Below are 18,622 nucleotides of genomic sequence, written 5' to 3'. Positions count from 1 at the left end.
TCTTTTCAAAGAACCAGCTCTTGGTTTCATTGATCTTTTGTGTTGTTCATTTAGTCTCTATGTCATTTATTTCTGCTCTAATCTTTATTATTTCCTTCCTTCTACTCACTCAGGGCTTTGTTGTTCTTTTTCTGGTTTTCTCGGCTGGAGGCTTAGATCTTTTATTTGAGATTTTTCTTGCTTCTTGAGATAGGCCTGTAATGCTATGAACTTTCTTCTTGGGACTGCTTTCTCATGTCCCATAGATTTTGGATTGTTGTGTGTTTATTTTCATTTGTTTCCAGGTAACTTTGATTTCTTATTTGATCTCATCATTAACCCATTCATTGTTTAATAACATGTGTTTGAATGTTTTTTAGTTTCTTAAATTGTAACTAATTTTTAATTGCATACCATTTTGGTCAGAGAAGATTCTTGATAAGATTTTAGTCTCTGTTAAGACTTATTTTGTGTGTGTGTGTGTGTCTCTCTTTTGTTTTCTATGTTCTTCTCATTTTCTTATTTTCTCTTCTTCAAGCAGACCCTTTAACTTTTTTTTTTTTTTTTGCAATACTGGTTTGGTGGTGATAAATTCCTTTAGCTTTTTAACTTTTTTTCCATCTGGGAAGCTTTTCATTTTGCCTTCAATTTTAAATGATAGCCCTGCCAGACAGAGTAGCTTTGGTTGTAGGACATTGCTTTTCATCACTTTGATTATTTCATGCCAATCCTTTCTGACCTGAAGTGTTTTTGTTGAGAAATCAACTGACAGCCTTATGGGAGCTCCTTTATAGGTAACTAATTGTCTTTCTTTTGCTGCCTTTAAGATTCTCCCATTGTCTTTAACCTTTGCCATTTTAATCATGATGTGTGTTGGTGTGTTTCTCCTTGGGTTCATCTTGATTGGAACTCTCTGTGCTTCCTGAACTTGTGTGACTTTCCTTCACTAGCTTAGGAAAATTTTCAGCCATTATTTCTTCAAACAGGTTCTCTATCCCTTGCTCAATCCTTTTTCCTTCTGGTACCCCTATGAAATGGATGTTTTTATGTTTGGTGTTGTTCCAGAGGTCCTTTAGACTTTTCTCACTTTTTAATATTTTCTTTTCTGTTTGATCCTCTTCTTAGGTGCTTACTGTTATCTTGTCTTCAAAATTGCTGATTCAGTCCTCTGCTTCATCTAATCTGCTATTGATTTCTTCTAGTGTAATCTTCATTGCAGGTATTATATTCTTCACTCCTAACCTTTTTTATAGTTTCTATTTCTTTTTTAATGATTACCATCTCTTTGTTTAAGTTTCCACTGAGATCATCCATTCCTTAAGGTCTTTGATCATCCTTATAACCATTGTTTTAAACTCTGCATCTGGTATCTTGGTTGCTTCCATTTCATTTGATTCTTTTTTTCTGGGGAATTCTCTTGTTCTTTCATTTGGGGCATATTTCTTTTTTCTTTTTTTTTTTTTTTACCATATGATCTCACCTTTATTTTATTTATTTTTTAATATATTTATTGATTATGCTATTACAGTTGTCCCATTTCCCCCGCCACCCCACTCCATCCTGCCCACCCCCCTCCCTCCCACATTCCCCCCCTATAGTTCATGTCCATGGGTCATACTTATAAGTTCTTTGGCTTCTACATTTCCTACACTATTTTTACCCTCCCCCTGTCTATTTTCCACCTATCATCTATGCTACTTATTCTCTGTACCTTTACCCCCCTCTCCCCCTCCCACTCCCTTATTGACAACCCTCATGTTCTAGTTGTTTGCCTAGTTTGCTCTCATTTTTGTTTTATGTGTGGCCGTTAATAACTGTGAGTTTGCTGTCATTTTTACTGTTCCTATTTTTGATCTTCTTTTTCTTAGGTAACTCCCTTTAACATTTCATATAATAAGGGCTTGGTGATGATGAGCTTCTTTAACTTGACCTTATCTGAGAAGCACTTTATCTTCCCTTCCCTTCTAAATGATATCTTTGCTGGATACAGTAATCTTGGATGTAGGTCCTTGCATTTAATCTTGGGTAAGGTAATTATGATGTGCCTTGGCATGTTCCTCCTTGGGTCCAGCTTCTTTGGGACTCTCTGAGCCTCCTGGACTTCCCGGAAGTCTATTTCCTTTGCCAGATGAGGGAAGTTCTCCTTCATTATTTGTTCAAATAAGTTTTCAATTTTTTGTTCTTCCTCTTCTCCTTCTGGCACCCCTATAATTCGGATGTTGGAACGTTTCAAGGTGTCCTGGAGGTTTCTAAGCCTCTCCTCATTTTTCCAAGTTCTTGTTTCTTCATTCTTTTCTGGTTGGATGTTTGTTTCTTCCTTCTGGTCCACACCATTGATTTGAGTCCCAGTTTCCTTCTCATCACTATTGGTTCCTTGTACATTTTCCTTTGTTTCTCTTAGCATAGGCTTCATTTTTTCATCTGTTTTTCAAACAGATTCAACCAAGTCTGTGAGCATATTGATAACCAGTGCTTTGAACTGTGCATCCGATAGGTTAGCTATCTCTTCGTCGCTTAGTTGTATTTTTTCTGGAGCTTTGAAGTGTTCTGTCATTTGGGCCATTTTTTTTTTCTTGGCGCGTCTGTTACTTTAAGGGGCGGAGCCTTAGGTGTTCACCGGGGCGGGGTAACACTGGTTGCTGTGTTGTGACGCTTACGTGGGGGAGGGGCCGAGTGGGAGCAATGGCGCCTGCCTCACTCTCCTCCTGCTTTCAATCTTTCCCTCCACTACCCACAATCAAACTGGGCCACTCTGGTGCTGGTTCCCGAGTGGGTGGGCCTGTGCACACTCTAGGCCCCTGTGGGTCTCTCCAACAACCTCTCCTGTGAGGCTGGGAGTCTCTCCTGCTGCTGCCCCAACCCCCACGGGCGTTTTCAATCAGAGGTTTGAGGCTTTATTTCCCTGAGCTGGAACCTTGGGTTACGCGGTCTGCTTCGCTCCCCGCTCCCCACCGTTTGTCCGGTTTATCTGTGGGTGAATGTGGTGCCGCGGGGTGCTACCCACTGCTCTGCCTGCCCTGTTCTCCGCCACTCTGAGTCCGGCCCTCTGGATTTATCTGTGCAAATGTGGGGCCGCAGGGTCTGCTTGTGCTCAGACTGCCTGTGCCATTTGTCCCACACTCCGCCAGTCTCGGTCCCGCCACAGCCACGCGAGTCCTCTCCACCCCGGTGCCTGTCTCCGCCCCTCCTACTGGTCTAGATGAATGTTTATTTTCTATTTCTTTGGTGTTGGTCCCCCTTGCTGTTCGATTCTCTGTCAGTTCTGGTTGTGCGAGGAGGCGCAGTGTGTCTACCTACGCCGCCATCTTGGTTCTCTCTGGGGCATATTTCTTTGTGCCCCCATTTTGTCTTTGTGTATTTGGTAGGTTTGTTATGACTTCCAAACTTGCTATGATGGCTTTATGATGTAGATGTCTTGTGGGTTCAGTGGTACAATCTTCCTGACCACCTGAGCTCAGTGCTCCAGGAATGTTTCTTGTGGGTTATGTACACTCTCCTATTGTAGTTGAGTCTTGAAGGTTGTTGGCCCTTTTGTTGGTGACGTTAACCTTTCTCACTGGCTCTCTATAAATATAAACCTAAATGACCATGTCTGAGTCATTGTGCAGGGGTTGCCCATGAAGGCAGAATTGTTCCCAAAAAAGTCCAGTGTCTCCGGAATCCCCCTTTGAGTGTGTCACTTGTGTGGCTACTTGCATCAAGCTCTTGTATGGTCTGAAGCCCACCACAGGTTTTGTTGGTTCTGAGTCCACTTGAGTGGGGTTCAGGTATAAGCTGATATCAGACGTTGGATGTAACTGGCCTTGGGCTACCTGTCTGGAGCTACTATACTGTTTACTATTTGTGGCTGTGTCTACTGGGCCTGGGTGTGCATGGGGGGGGGCAATCTGTGTACAAGGGTTGGCTTCCTCCAGCTTAAAGCTGGGGGGCATATCTATGAAAGGACCAAAGCTCCCTGAGGTCCGCCTCCACCTGTCAGCTACTCCACTTCCCTCTGAAGTTGTCTAGTATTCCTTCACAGCCTTCCAAAGAAAGACTGTTGAGTGTGCCCAGGCTGGGAAAGACTACAGACTCTTCCACAGGTCACAAGCATGGTAGGGCAGGGTTACCAGAGTCAGGAAGATGAGGTTAGAGGATGCCCTCTTGGGGGTCACACAGGCAGGCACTCAAATGAGGAGAAAGTGGATCTTACTCCAGAGTCAAACCACTCAGTCTCTTCCAGAGTCTCCAACTTTAGCTCTCCCAGGAGGAGTGTGCCACAGGTTCAGGTTGGGTACAGCCAACAGTCCTTTCTATAAGAGCAATTTCAGCAGGGCAGAGCCACAGGGCTCAGGAGGACAAATCAAAAGAATCTCCCATTGGGGGTGGTGCCAGCTGAGCTCCCAGGAGAGGGCTGAGAACTTTGTCCTGTCCCAGACAATAGCCCCTGAAGGACACACACTCCTGATATTTCAGCTCTGAGGAGCATTCTCTTCACCCTGCAGAACTGAGCTCAGCAAGGTAGGGTATCTGGGACTTGGAAGGCAGATACAAACTGTCTCTTTTTGTGGGTGGTATCAGCAAGCTTGTAGGAGGGGGAGGGCACTTCTTTCCCCTCCTGAAATAGCATGAGCTGAGCTCACAGGGGAGACAGAAGTGCCACTCCCACCCTATGATGTAGACATACAACCCAGCACCTGCCTATCTGATTCCCAGACAAAAGCCTCCCTGGAAGACACACTCTGAAAGTCCCAGCTCTGCGCACCATGCTGATGCCTTTGCATGACTAAACTCAACAGGGGGGCTGGCCAAGTGATTCAACAAACTGTGCACTCTAGAGAAGGTTGCTCCCATTTCCAAAGCTACATAGTTCAATCACTGGCTGAGTCTTCACCAAGAGCTTCTCCAGGAAGAAAGCACCCCAAAGATCACTTCTTGGTAGAGACAACAAGCCCCTCTGTAGGATCCAAGCATGGCAGACTGGTGTTGCCAATAGTTGGGGGATTGGGCAGTGCACTCCCAAGGTTGATGCTGTAATAATAGGAGTGCTTGCCCCTGGGAAGGTAGCATCTGGGTCTCTGGCAGATTCCCTCCTCTCCCAGGTGGACTGAATCCCCACTGATTTTCACCACCAGATGCTATGCAGGCTTCTCTTCACTTCTCTGTTGGTCTGGATTGGGGATCCCCATGTGGGGTTTAGACCCCAAGCTCCTGCAGGGAAGGGAGTTTTCAGTTGAGATATTCCTCCAGCTTCTCAGCCTCCACACATGGGTGTGGGGACCAACCCTCTCTGTGTCCACCCTTCTTACCAGTATCTATATGGCTTCTTCTGTAAATCCTTGGTTATAATATTTTGGTTCAGCTAGCATTCAGTTGGTTATTTAGGTTGATTGCTCTATAATTTAGTTGTAAATTCAGTTTGGCACAGGGAGCAGGTGAGTGTAGCTTCCACCTACTCTGCAGTCATCTTGGAATACTCCACTGGCAGTATCCTTAAAGCTCAGGATAGTAGCTGGGTTGGCAGGAGATGTCTGTTTCATTTGCAAATGAAATGGATATGGAGAGGGAGAGAATTCTTAGTAATTGCTATGAAAACCTACATTCCTTCTCCACTTGTTCAGTGTGCCACCAGTGATTTGTAGGTTTTTAACTGAAGAACGGTGGAACATATAACCTCTCTTAAGGGGCAAATATCTGGGTGTGGGGAACAATTCAAAATATTAAGCTTCCAGTACTGTAGTGTCAAGTGGGTTTAGTGGAATTCCATTTATCTATCCATGCATGTATTTATTCAATTTACATGATCTTATTAAGTGCCTACACTAGGCCAGGTGTTAGGTCTACAAAGAGGAATGAGTTATGGTTTCCACTTGTCCTTGAAATCACAGTCACTTAGTGGAGAGGGACAGGTAAATCAGTGTTTCAGTACAAGGTGATAAACACAACGATGGAGATCTGCTTATTAAATCAGACTGAAAAGAAAGAAGTCAGATAAGGCTTCCTGAATGAAGTAATAGCTTAGCAGAGTTTTAAAAAATGAGTAGGCATTGGCCGGAAGAGACTAAAAGAGGGGGAGAAGGCAGGCAGCATTCCAGGCAAAAGGAAACACATCTGGAAAAGTATCATACAAAGTAGCCATGGGAACCATAGGTAGAAGAACAGAGTTGGAGTAAAGGGTATGTCCACACATATCCTTTAAAGCCAAGAGATAGACAGGGTCAGATCAGAAAATATTTTGTTGGGCCAATATGAAGAGTTTGAATTTATCTTATAGGCAGTGGGAAGCCATGGAAGAGTTTTTAAGCAGGAAAGTGAGCTGAGATCTCTGTTAAAACTGTTAAAAGTTCTATCTGGGAAGATCAATTAGAAATAGAGACCCCTTTCCCTGGGGATTGTCATGGTCCACATTATGGTGCAAGGCATGGAGCATGTAGCAGGGTCTGAATTTCAGCCCCAACTCTAGCTCTGGCCTGGGCAGCTCTGAGTGTAGGCCAACCTGTGGTGGCTGCTCTTTCACCTCTGGCTTTAAAATGTTTCTCCATCCCTGGTTGGAGGATCTCCTGTCTTCTTCCCCTTTTTCTCTGGATGAAAAAATAGGCCTAGCAGTCTAGATTCCCCTGTGGCAGCTGGCAGAGGGATAAGTCTGGAACACATGTATCACAATAGGGGTAACTTTTATGACTGGGAAGCCTCAACATTTGAATACTTGGAGGTGGAGGTTGGGGCCAGTGCCACTTCACATGTTTCTAAGTGGTCAGGATCAGGGAATGCTCATAAAAGTCTCTAAGCGCAGGCTGATCCTTGATTTCTGCATAATGCCATGGAGGTTATATGAAAGCCAGCATGGGGTCCTGGGGGGCTGGGGTAAAAAATGATGGGAAAAAGAGGGTTATAAGGAGCCTCCAGAGCAATAGTCTGGCCAGGATGTGGTAATAGACAGTAAGCACAATGCTGACCCTAATCCCTGTCCAGTGGGAAGTGAGAATGAGACCAGATATCACTGAAGAGGGTTCTAAGGGAAGTGGCATTTTGTTAGGGGAAGTCAGGTTTCACCTCCAGCGAAAAGGTGGATGATGTGCAAAAGCAAATTAAGGTGAGAAACAACTCCATGTTTTATAATGTAAAATCTCAGGCCTGAGAGATTAGGATAAACATCCTGGGCCAGGGGTTCCATTTCTGAGAATCATTAGATCATATAATTCTCCACATATCCATTTCACTCCAGGTCACTCAGTCTTAGAGCTTGGCATTATTTATTCTCATGGTAATTAGGGGAGAAATGTGTGATTGGAGAGGGTGGGGTAAAATAGGCAAATCCACTTGACCTACTTGAAGTACAGGACTCCATTGCATGTGCTGTTTCCTATCCATCCATCCATCCATCTAATAAACATTAAGTGTCTACTGTGGGCCAGTACATCAGAATTAAGAGAAAAATAAAATACAACCCTTGCCCTTCAGAGGCTTAATACTCTAATAGAGAATACACATTAAAATAGGCCCAAGAGAGTGTCTAGAGCCCAAAGGTGTTGTGGTAAACAGAGGCACACATTGGAAACTGCTGGTTGTTGAGTGTAGCTGCTCATGGGAAGGGAAAGGGATAAACCAGACTGTGAAGGTCCTTGTAAGCCAATGTTGGGAGTACTTTAACATTTCTTTTCCTGGCATTTTTTAGACCATCTTCTTTGGCAGTTGGGCCCATGTGTTTACTCAGGGTTTCCCTTATCAAGTGTGTCAGGCAGGGTCCGCATTGCAAATGGCAGATACTCAGATCAAACTCGTTCAGGCATAGAAAAACTATTTGCTCACATAATTTAAAAGTCCAAGAGTATTGGTTTAGGCCTAATTGGATCTTTCTGCTCAAATAATGTCATCAGGACTCAATTTCTCTCTATATCTTTTGGCTCTACTTTCCTCTGTATTGATTTTTCTCCCAGGGAGGGTCCTCACACATGGAGGCAGGAAGATCTCTAGCAGCTCCAAACTTTTATCTCTCCCAGCTCAGCAATCCCAGTGGGAAGAGAGCTTCTCTTTCCCCATAATTCCAGAGGAAGTTCTAAATTTGGTTTTGCTTGGACCATCTTGTTCTTGTGCCCATCCATGAACCAATCACTTTGGCTTGGGGGGCATATTATGTGACTTGGACCACGCTCGTCCATGGTCTAAGAAGTGGGGCTGGCTCCATCCAAATTTCCCAGACTGATATTGGAGGAGGGATAGCTCCCAAAGGAAAATCTGAGTACTCCTACTAAAACAATAGGAAAGATGTTGAGCAGGCAAAACAAGAAGTGCCCATTGTATCTTCATGGCTGAATCATTGCTGAATCCTGGCCATGAACTTTGCTGTGACTGATGTTCTATCCTGACTGATCTTGCAGGATAGAACAAGCCCTTCTTTCTCATAAACTTGGATGGATTGAGTTACATGGCATGCTGAGGCTTCAGCTACCGGCCAGTGGGGCTGGGAGGGACTCTGGCTCTGTAGGAACATGGCTAGAATTCTGGTCCTCAAAGGGTGCATGTGCAGTGTCCTTGGTGGAGTTGGGCAAGGAGCTTGGCAGAAGGCAGTTCTTTTGAGATCTGATGATGTTTAGAGTGAGGTGGGGGTAGCTCTGGAGTCCCAGCTCCTCTCTCAACTTGGAGCAAAGACTCAGCCAGCAGCTGAGGGTTCAGGGAGGCCTGGAGGCAGAAGGCAGAGTGCAAGGTGGTCGTGTCTCTGGAGTGAAAAGAGAGATGGCCGTGAACCCCTAAATCCTTCCCTTGAAGGCACCCCTACAGGTATGTAAGATATACAAGGGCATAGCAGGTAAGAACAGAGAATTGTACATTGTCACTAATAAGGCTTTGGCACGACATCCTGTTTCAGAACTCCTAGTTCTAATGAACTACATTACTTAAATACATGCTGTAGGGTTTCCTGTCTATGCAGCTAAGTTAGAGAAAGACTTAAGTGGCCAGGACAAGATCTTTCTCCTTTTGAGTCCCTACCCACCCCTACCCGCACCCTCAATTTGGGAGGCAGCTGTAGGCCTTGTGAAATTCTAGGAGGAGTGAATCTCAAGAGAAAAGGGACAACTCACAGGGAGGTAAGGCTTTCGGGGGTGTGTCTGTCCATGGTCAGTTGTTTCCCTGACCCGAACCTTCGTCTATGTCCTCGTTCTCAGGGTGAGCCAAGTGGCCCTTGTGTTGGTAACTGAGGTGACCTCTCTCTAGAGCAACTGTTCTTAAACTTTGGTTTGTGAAGAAATTATAAGTGGGGGCTCAGTGAGCATAATAAAATTCATGGTCCTAGCTTTCGGCTTGGAGGTGCTGGGGATCATAGTGATGTCATTCCACGCTAGGTCACCCCTGTATCTGCTGACTCCTTGCTTTCTCTGCACTGAAAACCCCTTTGGTCGGCCACATTAGGTTTATATCCAATAATCCTTCCTTAACAATAGTGTTCATTGAGCAGCACATTAATTAATTATTTTTTTAAAAAACCAGTTGTATACACAAGGACACTCATATTCTTAAGGAGAACTTAATTCAGTTTGCAACCAATGTTACAGTCACTCCAACCCAGAATATCTCACTGATGCAGAGGAAATAGTTTCTCTGTGATGGTGAAAGTCTTGGGGGAAGAACAGAGCAAGAAACAGAGCTGGTGGAGCCAGTCTAGGAAGGAGATAATGGGGGTGGTCGAGGTGGGTATTGGTTTTTAGGGCTGTGGTGGGGATAGGGGTACAGGAGACAGAGTTCAGAGGCAGGTGTGGAGGTCTGGGGAGGGGTGAGCCACAGGGCATTTGGGATGGGTCCAAAATTCTGAACTGGTGACATTTAGGAATAGCAGGAGCATGTAGAACTCATCAAAGTTGTAAGTGGAATGTTCCAGTGAGGGTGTGTCTTCTTTAAGGTCCAGGCCTTGGACCTGAGGGTGTGATGTGAATTCTCTGTGCAGGTGCAGGGCCCTCAGGGCAGGCCTCCTCAGTCTCATCCTTTGGAGGGTGTTTGCTAATTTTTGGAGATGCAGATGATTCCTATCAAAAATAAGCACCCAGGGACTTGGAAAGACAAGGTCATTGTTTATTCATTTGTTCATTCATTCATATTCACTTATTCACCTCCCCCCCAATATTTATGGAGCCCCTACTAGGTTACAGGCACTGTTCTGATGCCAGGCATGCACTGGTGAGCCCGGCACCCATGTCCTCACTCAGCTCACATTCTAGTGGGGAGACAACCGTTGAACTGGTAACAAACAGATGTGTAATATAATTTTAAGGTATGACAGGGTTATGAAAAAAATAAAGGAGATAAAGATGTTAAGGAGTGACTATTTGGATTGGGGGCAGCATCAGTGAGTGTCATTCTGAGGAAGTGACATCTGAGCAGAGGCCTGAGTGGGATGAGGGGTGAGGCCTGCAGACCTCAGAGGGGAGTGTAGCCCCAGGCAACGTGGCCCTTGGATGTCTTCATGGCTGTTGTGGGAGATAAGCTCACACACCCAAGCTCAAGTTTGGGGTCCAAGATGACTCACTGCTGAGGTATTGGGCAGCTGGTTCCCTGCGGTGAGACTGTTTCTACTCTAAAATGAGGATTTTAATAGCTACCTCTGTTTTACAAGAGTCTCATGACAATTGGTCAGTGTCTGGCTAGAAAGTGTTTTTTACTGCACAAAATTTTTATTTATTTCATGTATAAACTAAGGGGCAAATGGTTAGCAACTAACCCAGCTGTGTTCTCAAAGAGTAAAGCTTGGTCTGGTTCTCTCAGTGCTGACATTCAGTTGCCCCCCTAAACATAGCCCTGAACTCCTGCTGATTTTCTTGGTTTCATGCTCAGTTGAGCTCCAGACTAAGAGCCCATAGTCCTGGGTTTGCTTCCCATTTTATTGCTGACAACCTGTATGGTTTTGGGCAATTCTCTTAACTTCTACATCAGTCTATCACCTGTAAAAAGGGTGTAATATTCAAAGAAGATAATGTTTTTTGCCTTACGAAGTGCTATAAGCATAAAGATTATTGTTATTAAAGTGAAAGCTAGGGGTGGCTCCCCTTGCCCAGGCTGTGTATATTCCATGGGGTCCTGACTTCGCCACAGTGTTTCCATGGATCTCCTGGGAGAGCAGCAAAGGCGTCAGACTTCGATCTATGAGAAATACATAGATTTCTCCTTAGCTCCACGTTTTCTGTGTTCGGCATGGTGGTTATGGCCCAGGAGAATGTCTTTAAGTGGCAGAAAATCAGAGAAAAAGTCTCAGAGGAGAGTGGAGAAATGCTCTTTGGGAGCCAAAGCAGGCCAAAGGCCTCCAGAGAGGGACTGTCTTTAGGGCGCTGGCTCCCACTCTCTCATTGACTCCTCTGTGCCTGGCACCACGCTAATGTCTCCAGACCAGCTTGTGTGCAGCCTGAACCTGAGCTACTCTGGATGGGTGGTGGATAGCAGTGCAATGCCTGACATCCACTTACTGGTCTGGACTTGGGGGTCAAGGCTTGGACCCAGAATGTGATTGTCCCACCTACCCCAAGAATCTCCCACCAGCCAGCCAAGGATCCTCTCATTTGGTCCAAAATGTCTTCCCTTAGTGAGTGTTGGGTACTTTGGGTACAACGATTCTTTGGGGTAGGGACTATTATTAAACCATGTCACAGAGGAGGAAACTGAGGTTTGCTCACTTGTACAAAGTCACATAGTGAGTTAGCATCAGAGCCTAGACTAGACCACAGCTCCCTCTCCACCTGCTAAAAGCCAGCACTGTAGTTGTCTCTCCACCCTCCCTGAGGCTCCCAGAGGCCCTTTGCTTGGGCACATGCATGCTCACACACTGAAACCCAGAAGTGCTGAGAATTTACCTCCTCCTGGGGTGGCCCACAGCTAAGACTGTCAGCAGGTGCTGGAATATCACAGCCCAGCTTTTTTGCCTCTTGTTGGAACAACTCTGGAGAGTGTTCCCCAGCAATTCCCTGGGGGATCAGACTAAAATGACTTTCTATACAACTTTCATCTTGCTTGGTCTCCTTCACTCCCCCATCATTCTTCCCCCACACCCCTAAAACATCACTAGCTCACGAAGGTGGGCTTCTGGGGGATGCAGACACCCAGTCAGGTAGGGGCTGAGTTAGGGCAGGATGTTATTCAGCGACTGATTCTAAGAGAGACTCAGAAGCTGTGTCTGAGTGAAATCCCGGTGGAGAGCCCAGATGACCCCAGTAACTGTGCCGCATGGGAAACCCACAGTCTTTCTTTAACAACCCTTCAAAGTGCAAGGCGCCGAATTAGACAGTTTACATACCCATCTCATTTAACAATAGAAGTCTCTCCATTAGACTTTCCCAGTTTTCATTAGAATTTTTGAGATTATACAGATTCAACAAAATTCACCTTTCACTAATCTTAAAGTCTCACTGTGGGTGAGGTAGCATTTCTAAAGTTCACCTTGGTGGGACTCCGGCACTATGCTGCCTCAGTTATCAGAAGCTTCCTTTGACCTCATCATCACTGCCCACCCTTTCCTGCTGAACGTCCTCCTCATCTATTCATGTACACGGCATTGACGTGGGTGGCATTCACTCTCCCCCCTGAGATGGCTGCAGATCTGGGTGCCCCAACACGAGAGTTCAGGACAGATGCTCTAGAGCTGCACTGTCTAGTACAGCGGCCGTGAGCTGCATGTGGCTACTAAGCATCTGTACTTTGGCTGGTTTGAATTGAGATGTGTTTTAAGTATAAAATATACATGAAGGATTTTGAAGACTTAGCATGAAAAAAAAGAATGTAAATTATCTCGTGAATACTTTTAAAAATCTTTATTGTATGTTGAAATGACACCACTTGAGATATATTAGTTTAAATAGAAGATGTTAATGTTAATTTTATCTCTACTGGTTAAAAAATTAAATCACTAGAAAATTTACAACGACACATATGGCTCTCATTATGTTTGTGTTGAGCAATGCTGCTCTAGAAACTCAAACAAAGGAGGCTCAGGGAGTGAGCTCATCCAACTCTTCCCAGGAGGCAGGCTGAGCCGGGAAGAAATTGTGTGGTTGCTTTGATGGCAGAGTTCTTTATGGAGGCAGGTGGCAGCAAGGTGAGGCCCACGTGACATCATTTAAAGGTGTGTGATTCTGCAGACAGCTCTGTGCCCGCTCTGGCCGAGAGATTTATGGCTGAAGCAAGTGGCTAGTAAGTCGGTCATCTGTCCAAATGACATCACTGCTCCTCTGGTTCCAGGCTGGGAACGTTGTTAACTTTGCAGAATTCACATTTGCTCTTTTTCCCATACTGTCATATTCTGTGAGGAGAAAGAGGGAAGGGAAGAGAGAAGAGGAGGGAGGAGAGAAGAGTAGGATTATTTTTGATAAAGACAGAGGGAACCCGAAGGAGAAGATCTCATTGGCTAAAAGGTTCAAAAGTCAGCTAGCCGAGTAATTTGAAACTGATGGGTGATTTCCAGAGATAAATGGGAGGTGTGGGAAAGGGAGGAGGAGCAGGATTTGGGGGTACAGTCCCCTGTTATTGGAATGGAAGTCCCAGTTTTGGGAAGTACATTCTGTCATCAGGGCTCTACTTTGGGACCGTCCCATTTCAGTGACATGGCTGGAAGATAAAGGAACCTGTGCTCATAATTTTAGAGACGAGAAGCCCAAGATCATGGGGCCAGCATGGTCAGTTTCTGTGAGAACTCTCTTCCTGGCTTATAGATGACCACGGTGTGCTCACATGGCAGACAGAGAGTTTTGGTTTCTCTTCCTTTTCTGATAATGACACCGATCCTATTAGACTTTAGATTAGAAATCTAAATGGAGATTAGGGCCCCATCCTTATGACCTCATTTAAGTGTTCCATGGGGCAGACAGCTCTGAATGGGGTCTTTAAAGTCCTGGGCTCACATTCTCATGTTTCTCTTCCAGGGCCATGTTCTGCAATGATTTAAAGGAAAAGTATGAGAAGAGGATCATCATCAAAGGGGTCGATGCCGAGACCATGCACACTCTTCTGGACTACACCTACACCAGCAAGGCGCTGATCACCAAGCAGAATGTCCAGCGGGTCCTGGAAGCTGCTAACCTCTTCCAGGTATGTGAACAAACAGGCGCAGTGTGCTCCTCTGTGTCAGGGGAAAGCATGGTTCCCCAGAGGCCTGCCTGGACTGGCTGCCGGGCCTGTACCTGGGAGACACACACAATTAGCTGGGCCTGTGCTTACTTGAAAGTCAGAAGATGCCTCTTTGGAAATTTCCTGAGAGGTGGTGAGATGAGGCAGTGACTCCTTAATGAGAGGAAACCAGCGGAGCCTGGTGCCTACTACCTACACTTGGTTCTTGACTCCAGGATTAGTGACTCTAGTTTATAGAGGCCTAATTGGATCCGGGGGCTGAAGTCATCAGTTCATGCATTTAACTTCTAATCCTTAGCACAACCCAGAGAGATACTTACTCTCCCCCCCCACTTTAGGGGCGGGGAAAGTACGGCAAGTAGAGGATACTGACAAAGCTACAATTTGAGCCCTTGGCTTTCTGAGTCCAGAGGACACATGCTTGCCACCACACCACGCAGTCTCTTGAGGAGGAGTGTCTAGATTCTGGGGAAAGCAGAACCTTGCCTGGTCAGCACTTTATGGTGGGTGTGAAAGAAGAGCACTTCTCATGGGGGGTAGTATAGCAGATGAGCTAGAGAACCCTCAGAATTAAGTTTAATGGTTGGCATTTGATCATGTTTGTTCAATCCAATTATAATTATATTTAATTCACAGAATAATCAGACCTGTGTATTATGTCAGTTGTATCCACAATTATCACAGGGGTCCTCTCAAGTCACCAACTTTGACTAGGTCTAAAATTACCTTTGAACTTGGTTCCATTGGCTTACAACAGAGATTGTCTCACTGAAGATGATGGCATTTATGATAAGTACAGGGCCAGGCCAGATCTTGCCCATGGTTTGGGACTTCAGGTGGTGGCATCCTCTTGGATCGTCACTAGGTCAACAACTGAGGGGGACAGAAAACAAAGTCTGGGAAGGTAAGGAATGAGGAGTCTGGGGTCAAGACCAGAGGCAATGCGGTTATCTTTGTTGAGGCGGGCAACTGTGCGGGGCCCGTGAAGTCTAACAAGGGAGAAAGAGTGGAACAAGGGAGCAGAATCAACCAGGAGACAGCTTGGATGCATTCCAAATAATGGCATGCTGCAGTGTGGCCAATGTTATTGTCTCAGTTACCTCAGGGAACTTTAAATACATAAAGCAAATTCCTTCCAGCAGGGCTGGTCACACCTTCCCTGGTGGTGTCTTCCAGTCAGTTACTACCCACACACCCCTCCCCTTGCCCTCTCTCTGTCCCTACCTGCTTACACACTCGTACTTACTGGCTGGTAGGGAAACAGCCCTTGCTATGTGGAGGGATTGGCTCAGTAACTTTATGCTCAGCACTCTTGTCTTGTCTCATTACCTCCACTCACTACCCCAACAGTCTAACTTCAGGGAAATTCATCCTATGTCATGGAGAGGCCTCTATCTAGTACAGCTTTTTCTGAGCCTTCTCTTAAAAGGCAGCATCCCCCCTCTGCATGGCCTCTCCTAAAATGGCCAATAACCTTGAGAAGAACCACCCTATTCATCATTACTCAATCTGGCCACAGCTGCCATTGTCATCTTCATGCTCATCTCCTTTCCTGGGGGCCAGAGAGGGTTGCTGACATCTAAAGATGGACAGGTAACACTCATCATAATAATAGTAATAGCATTTATTGCTTCAAGTACAGTGTCTGACATCAAAGTAGATGCTTGATGAATACAAATTTTATTGAGCACTTATTATGTGCCTTCAGTGACAAAGTTAGGGCTAGTAACCAGGTCTCCTGTTTTCCCCATTGGTTGAAAGGAGATCCTGTATGAGAGGCAAAGGAAACAGAGTTTGTTTTTTCAAATGCAGTTTTTAATAATTTTAAGTTGCAATAACATTACAAAATTATTACAGAAAATTAGAAACCCGTACTAACAAAAAGAATGGAAAATTACCTACAGTCGCCTCCTATTCAGAGACAATATGGCACCTTTCTTGGTATACAGACATTCAGGTCATTTTCCACACGTTGACTTGCTGTCTCTGTCGAGTTGTACAGAGGCAGGTGGCAGGGTGGGTAAAGCAGAGCTTGGAGCCAGACTGCTGGATTAAAATTCCAGCTCCACCATCTACCTGCTGGGTGACCGTGGGTGAGTTTCATTGATTGCATAGTGTTCCCGTTCCCTCTTCGGTAATGTAGGGGTGGTGACATGTGTAAAGTGCTTAGGATGGTGCCTGGTAAATGCTATATATGTGTTTGTATTATTGTTATCTACTGCATAGAGGTTTTAGGAGAATGGGCTCCTATTGGAATACTGTTTTAGTCTGTTTATTGTATTGTAATCATCTTTTTATGTCAATAGATGCATTTTGACAATAACATATAATAGCTGAATGGAATTCAATGCTATAATAGTTTGGTGAATCAATCCCTATAGCTGAAAATTTAGGTTGTTTTTATGTATTTGACTGTTCAAAACAATGCTGTCATAAACATCCTTTTGTTTTTATTTCATATGGATGAAATGAATGTCCTACTAGAAATACAGTGAAAGGACATGAACAGGTAATTTACAAAAAAGGAAGATTAAATGATCACCAAATATATGGGGTCTGGTATAAATAATGCCCCCTTTTATTACAAAATCTTTTGTTACAAAATCATAAGCATGGAATTCTGTAACATAACAATATCACACTCAAGCACACCATATGACATTTTAGGTGAAATGTTCAAAATAAAACTATAAATTATTACACCCATATTATTACCCTACTAACCACACTCAAGCAGATGTTACTTCTGCCGGACCCTGTATATCTAAATGTCAAACCTCATTAGTAATCCAAAAGGCAAATTAAGTTTTGTCTATCACTTCGGCCAAGAGCAAATACAATATAATATTTAGTGTTTACAAAAGTGAGGGAAAATGAGCACTTTCATCCATTGCTGGGGGGAATGGAAATGGAAACCTTTTGGGAAGTCACTTTGGAAATAGATGTTAAAATTTTTTTCAGTACACATACTAAAGAAATAACTAAAGATGCTCAAAATATTTCACATGGCTTTGTAATGGGTTGAATTGTGTCCTTCCGAAAAAATATGTCCAAGGCTTAACCCCATGACCTTATAAGGAAATATGGTCTTTGCTGATATAATTAAGGGTCTCAAGATGAGATCATACTGGATTTAGGGTTCACCCTAAATCCAAAGGCTGCTGTCCTTCCAGGAGAAAGGACAGGGAGGTTTGACACAGAGGCACAGAGGGAAGAAGGCCCTATGGGAGACATGCAAACCAGATACCTCAGAGACTCTGGACAGAACCAACCCTGCCGACACCTGGACTTCAGACCTCTGAACTTCAGAACTATGAGAGTTCTGGTTGGTTAAGTGGCCAAGTTTGTGGTAATTTTTTCAGTAGCCTTAGGAAATAAATACAAGCTTAAAAAGTCAATGATAGCTCAGCCTTACTGTAAAAAGCAGCCCATCTCCTGCTCTTACTCTCTTCTTCAGCCCACTCTTCTGGAGATTGTTTTCAAATGTTTTAAAATTTCATTTGTTTGTAAATGTTTCTTTTATTTACTTCCCTATGTCTATATTACTTGTGTATGTACATTGCTCTCTCGTGATTGTGATTTTCGAGAATTCCTTTTGTGTCCTCCTGCTCCAACCCTAATGGTTGCTCTCTAGTCCTGCAGCACAGCTGCTGGCCTAGGCTTGCCGCTGCTGTCACCTGGGAGCTCCTTTTACCTCTTCTCTCTGTTGAGTTTTCTCTCCCTGGACCCCATGTCATCTTTTTTCTTGTATACTCCTACATTTTGATGGATCATAATCTTTAGTAGTTTATGATAAAAGAGTATATGATAGATAAATTTTTGGAGACGTAAATGTATAAAAATATTTTTGTTTTACTTCATATTTGATTAATATATCAATATTACTTCAATATTGTGTTTTACTTCAATATGATTAATATTATAGCTGAGTATAAAATTTAAGATTGAAAACAATTTTCTTCTGACATTTTTAAGGCACTGCTCTATTTTATTTACCATTACATATTCTATAAGAATTGATTCCTATTGGACATGTGTTCTTTTTTGATGTTTATTTTCCCTATATTGTGTTATAATCATTTTTTTTATGTCCATTAGATTCATTTTTGCAACAGCACTTAAAATTACTGTAGGTTTTTTTTCATTCATTGTGTTAGTTTATTTCAATTTGGAGACTCATGTATTTCAATTCTTGGAAATTTTCTTGTATTACCTCTTTGATACTTTCCAGCTCTTTTATCTGTTCACTCTTCTGGAGTTAGGTGTTGGATCTCTTGGGTTTACCTGTATTTTGCCACGTATAATGCATTCCTGTGCATAATGCCCACCCATGTTTTCAGCCCAAACTTTTAGAAAGAAAATCATTCATTTACATTTTTAAATCCAATTTTTAATTTATTCATATTTAGAAACAAAACTGATTAGCATATTCCAGGGTATTATTTTGCATACAGATATCATTATTACTTTCTAGGGTTATACTTTTAATGCATAAGTATAAATAAAAGAATTAAAAATTTATATAGTTGCAGAATTGGTACTATCCATGTATAATGCACATTTT

At 43.8% G+C, this 18,622-nt stretch overlaps 1 protein-coding gene across 2 annotated transcripts in view; it reads left to right on the top strand.

Annotated features, from left to right (window-relative positions):
* The window catches only part of KLHL6 (kelch like family member 6), a 62,270-nt gene that overhangs the window by 9,517 nt on the left and 34,131 nt on the right, over positions 1-18,622 (top strand). The window contains exons 1-2 of one of the 2 annotated variants that reach the window (XM_053917724.2): positions 8,645-8,736; positions 13,854-14,019. In XM_053917724.2, coding sequence (XP_053773699.1) covers positions 13,858-14,019 — 162 coding nt within the window. In that variant the 5' untranslated portion in view covers positions 8,645-8,736; positions 13,854-13,857. Of the gene's footprint in view, positions 1-8,644; positions 8,737-13,853; positions 14,020-18,622 lie in introns of those variants that run through there. The other variant, XM_024560745.4, reaches the window with a different exon arrangement.

This window comes from Desmodus rotundus, unplaced genomic scaffold (genome assembly GCF_022682495.2).
Source record: "Desmodus rotundus isolate HL8 unplaced genomic scaffold, HLdesRot8A.1 manual_scaffold_160, whole genome shotgun sequence".
NCBI lineage: Eukaryota > Metazoa > Chordata > Mammalia > Chiroptera > Phyllostomidae > Desmodus > Desmodus rotundus.
Note: the sequence above shows the minus strand (reverse complement) of the source record. Positions and strands in the feature narration are given on the sequence as shown.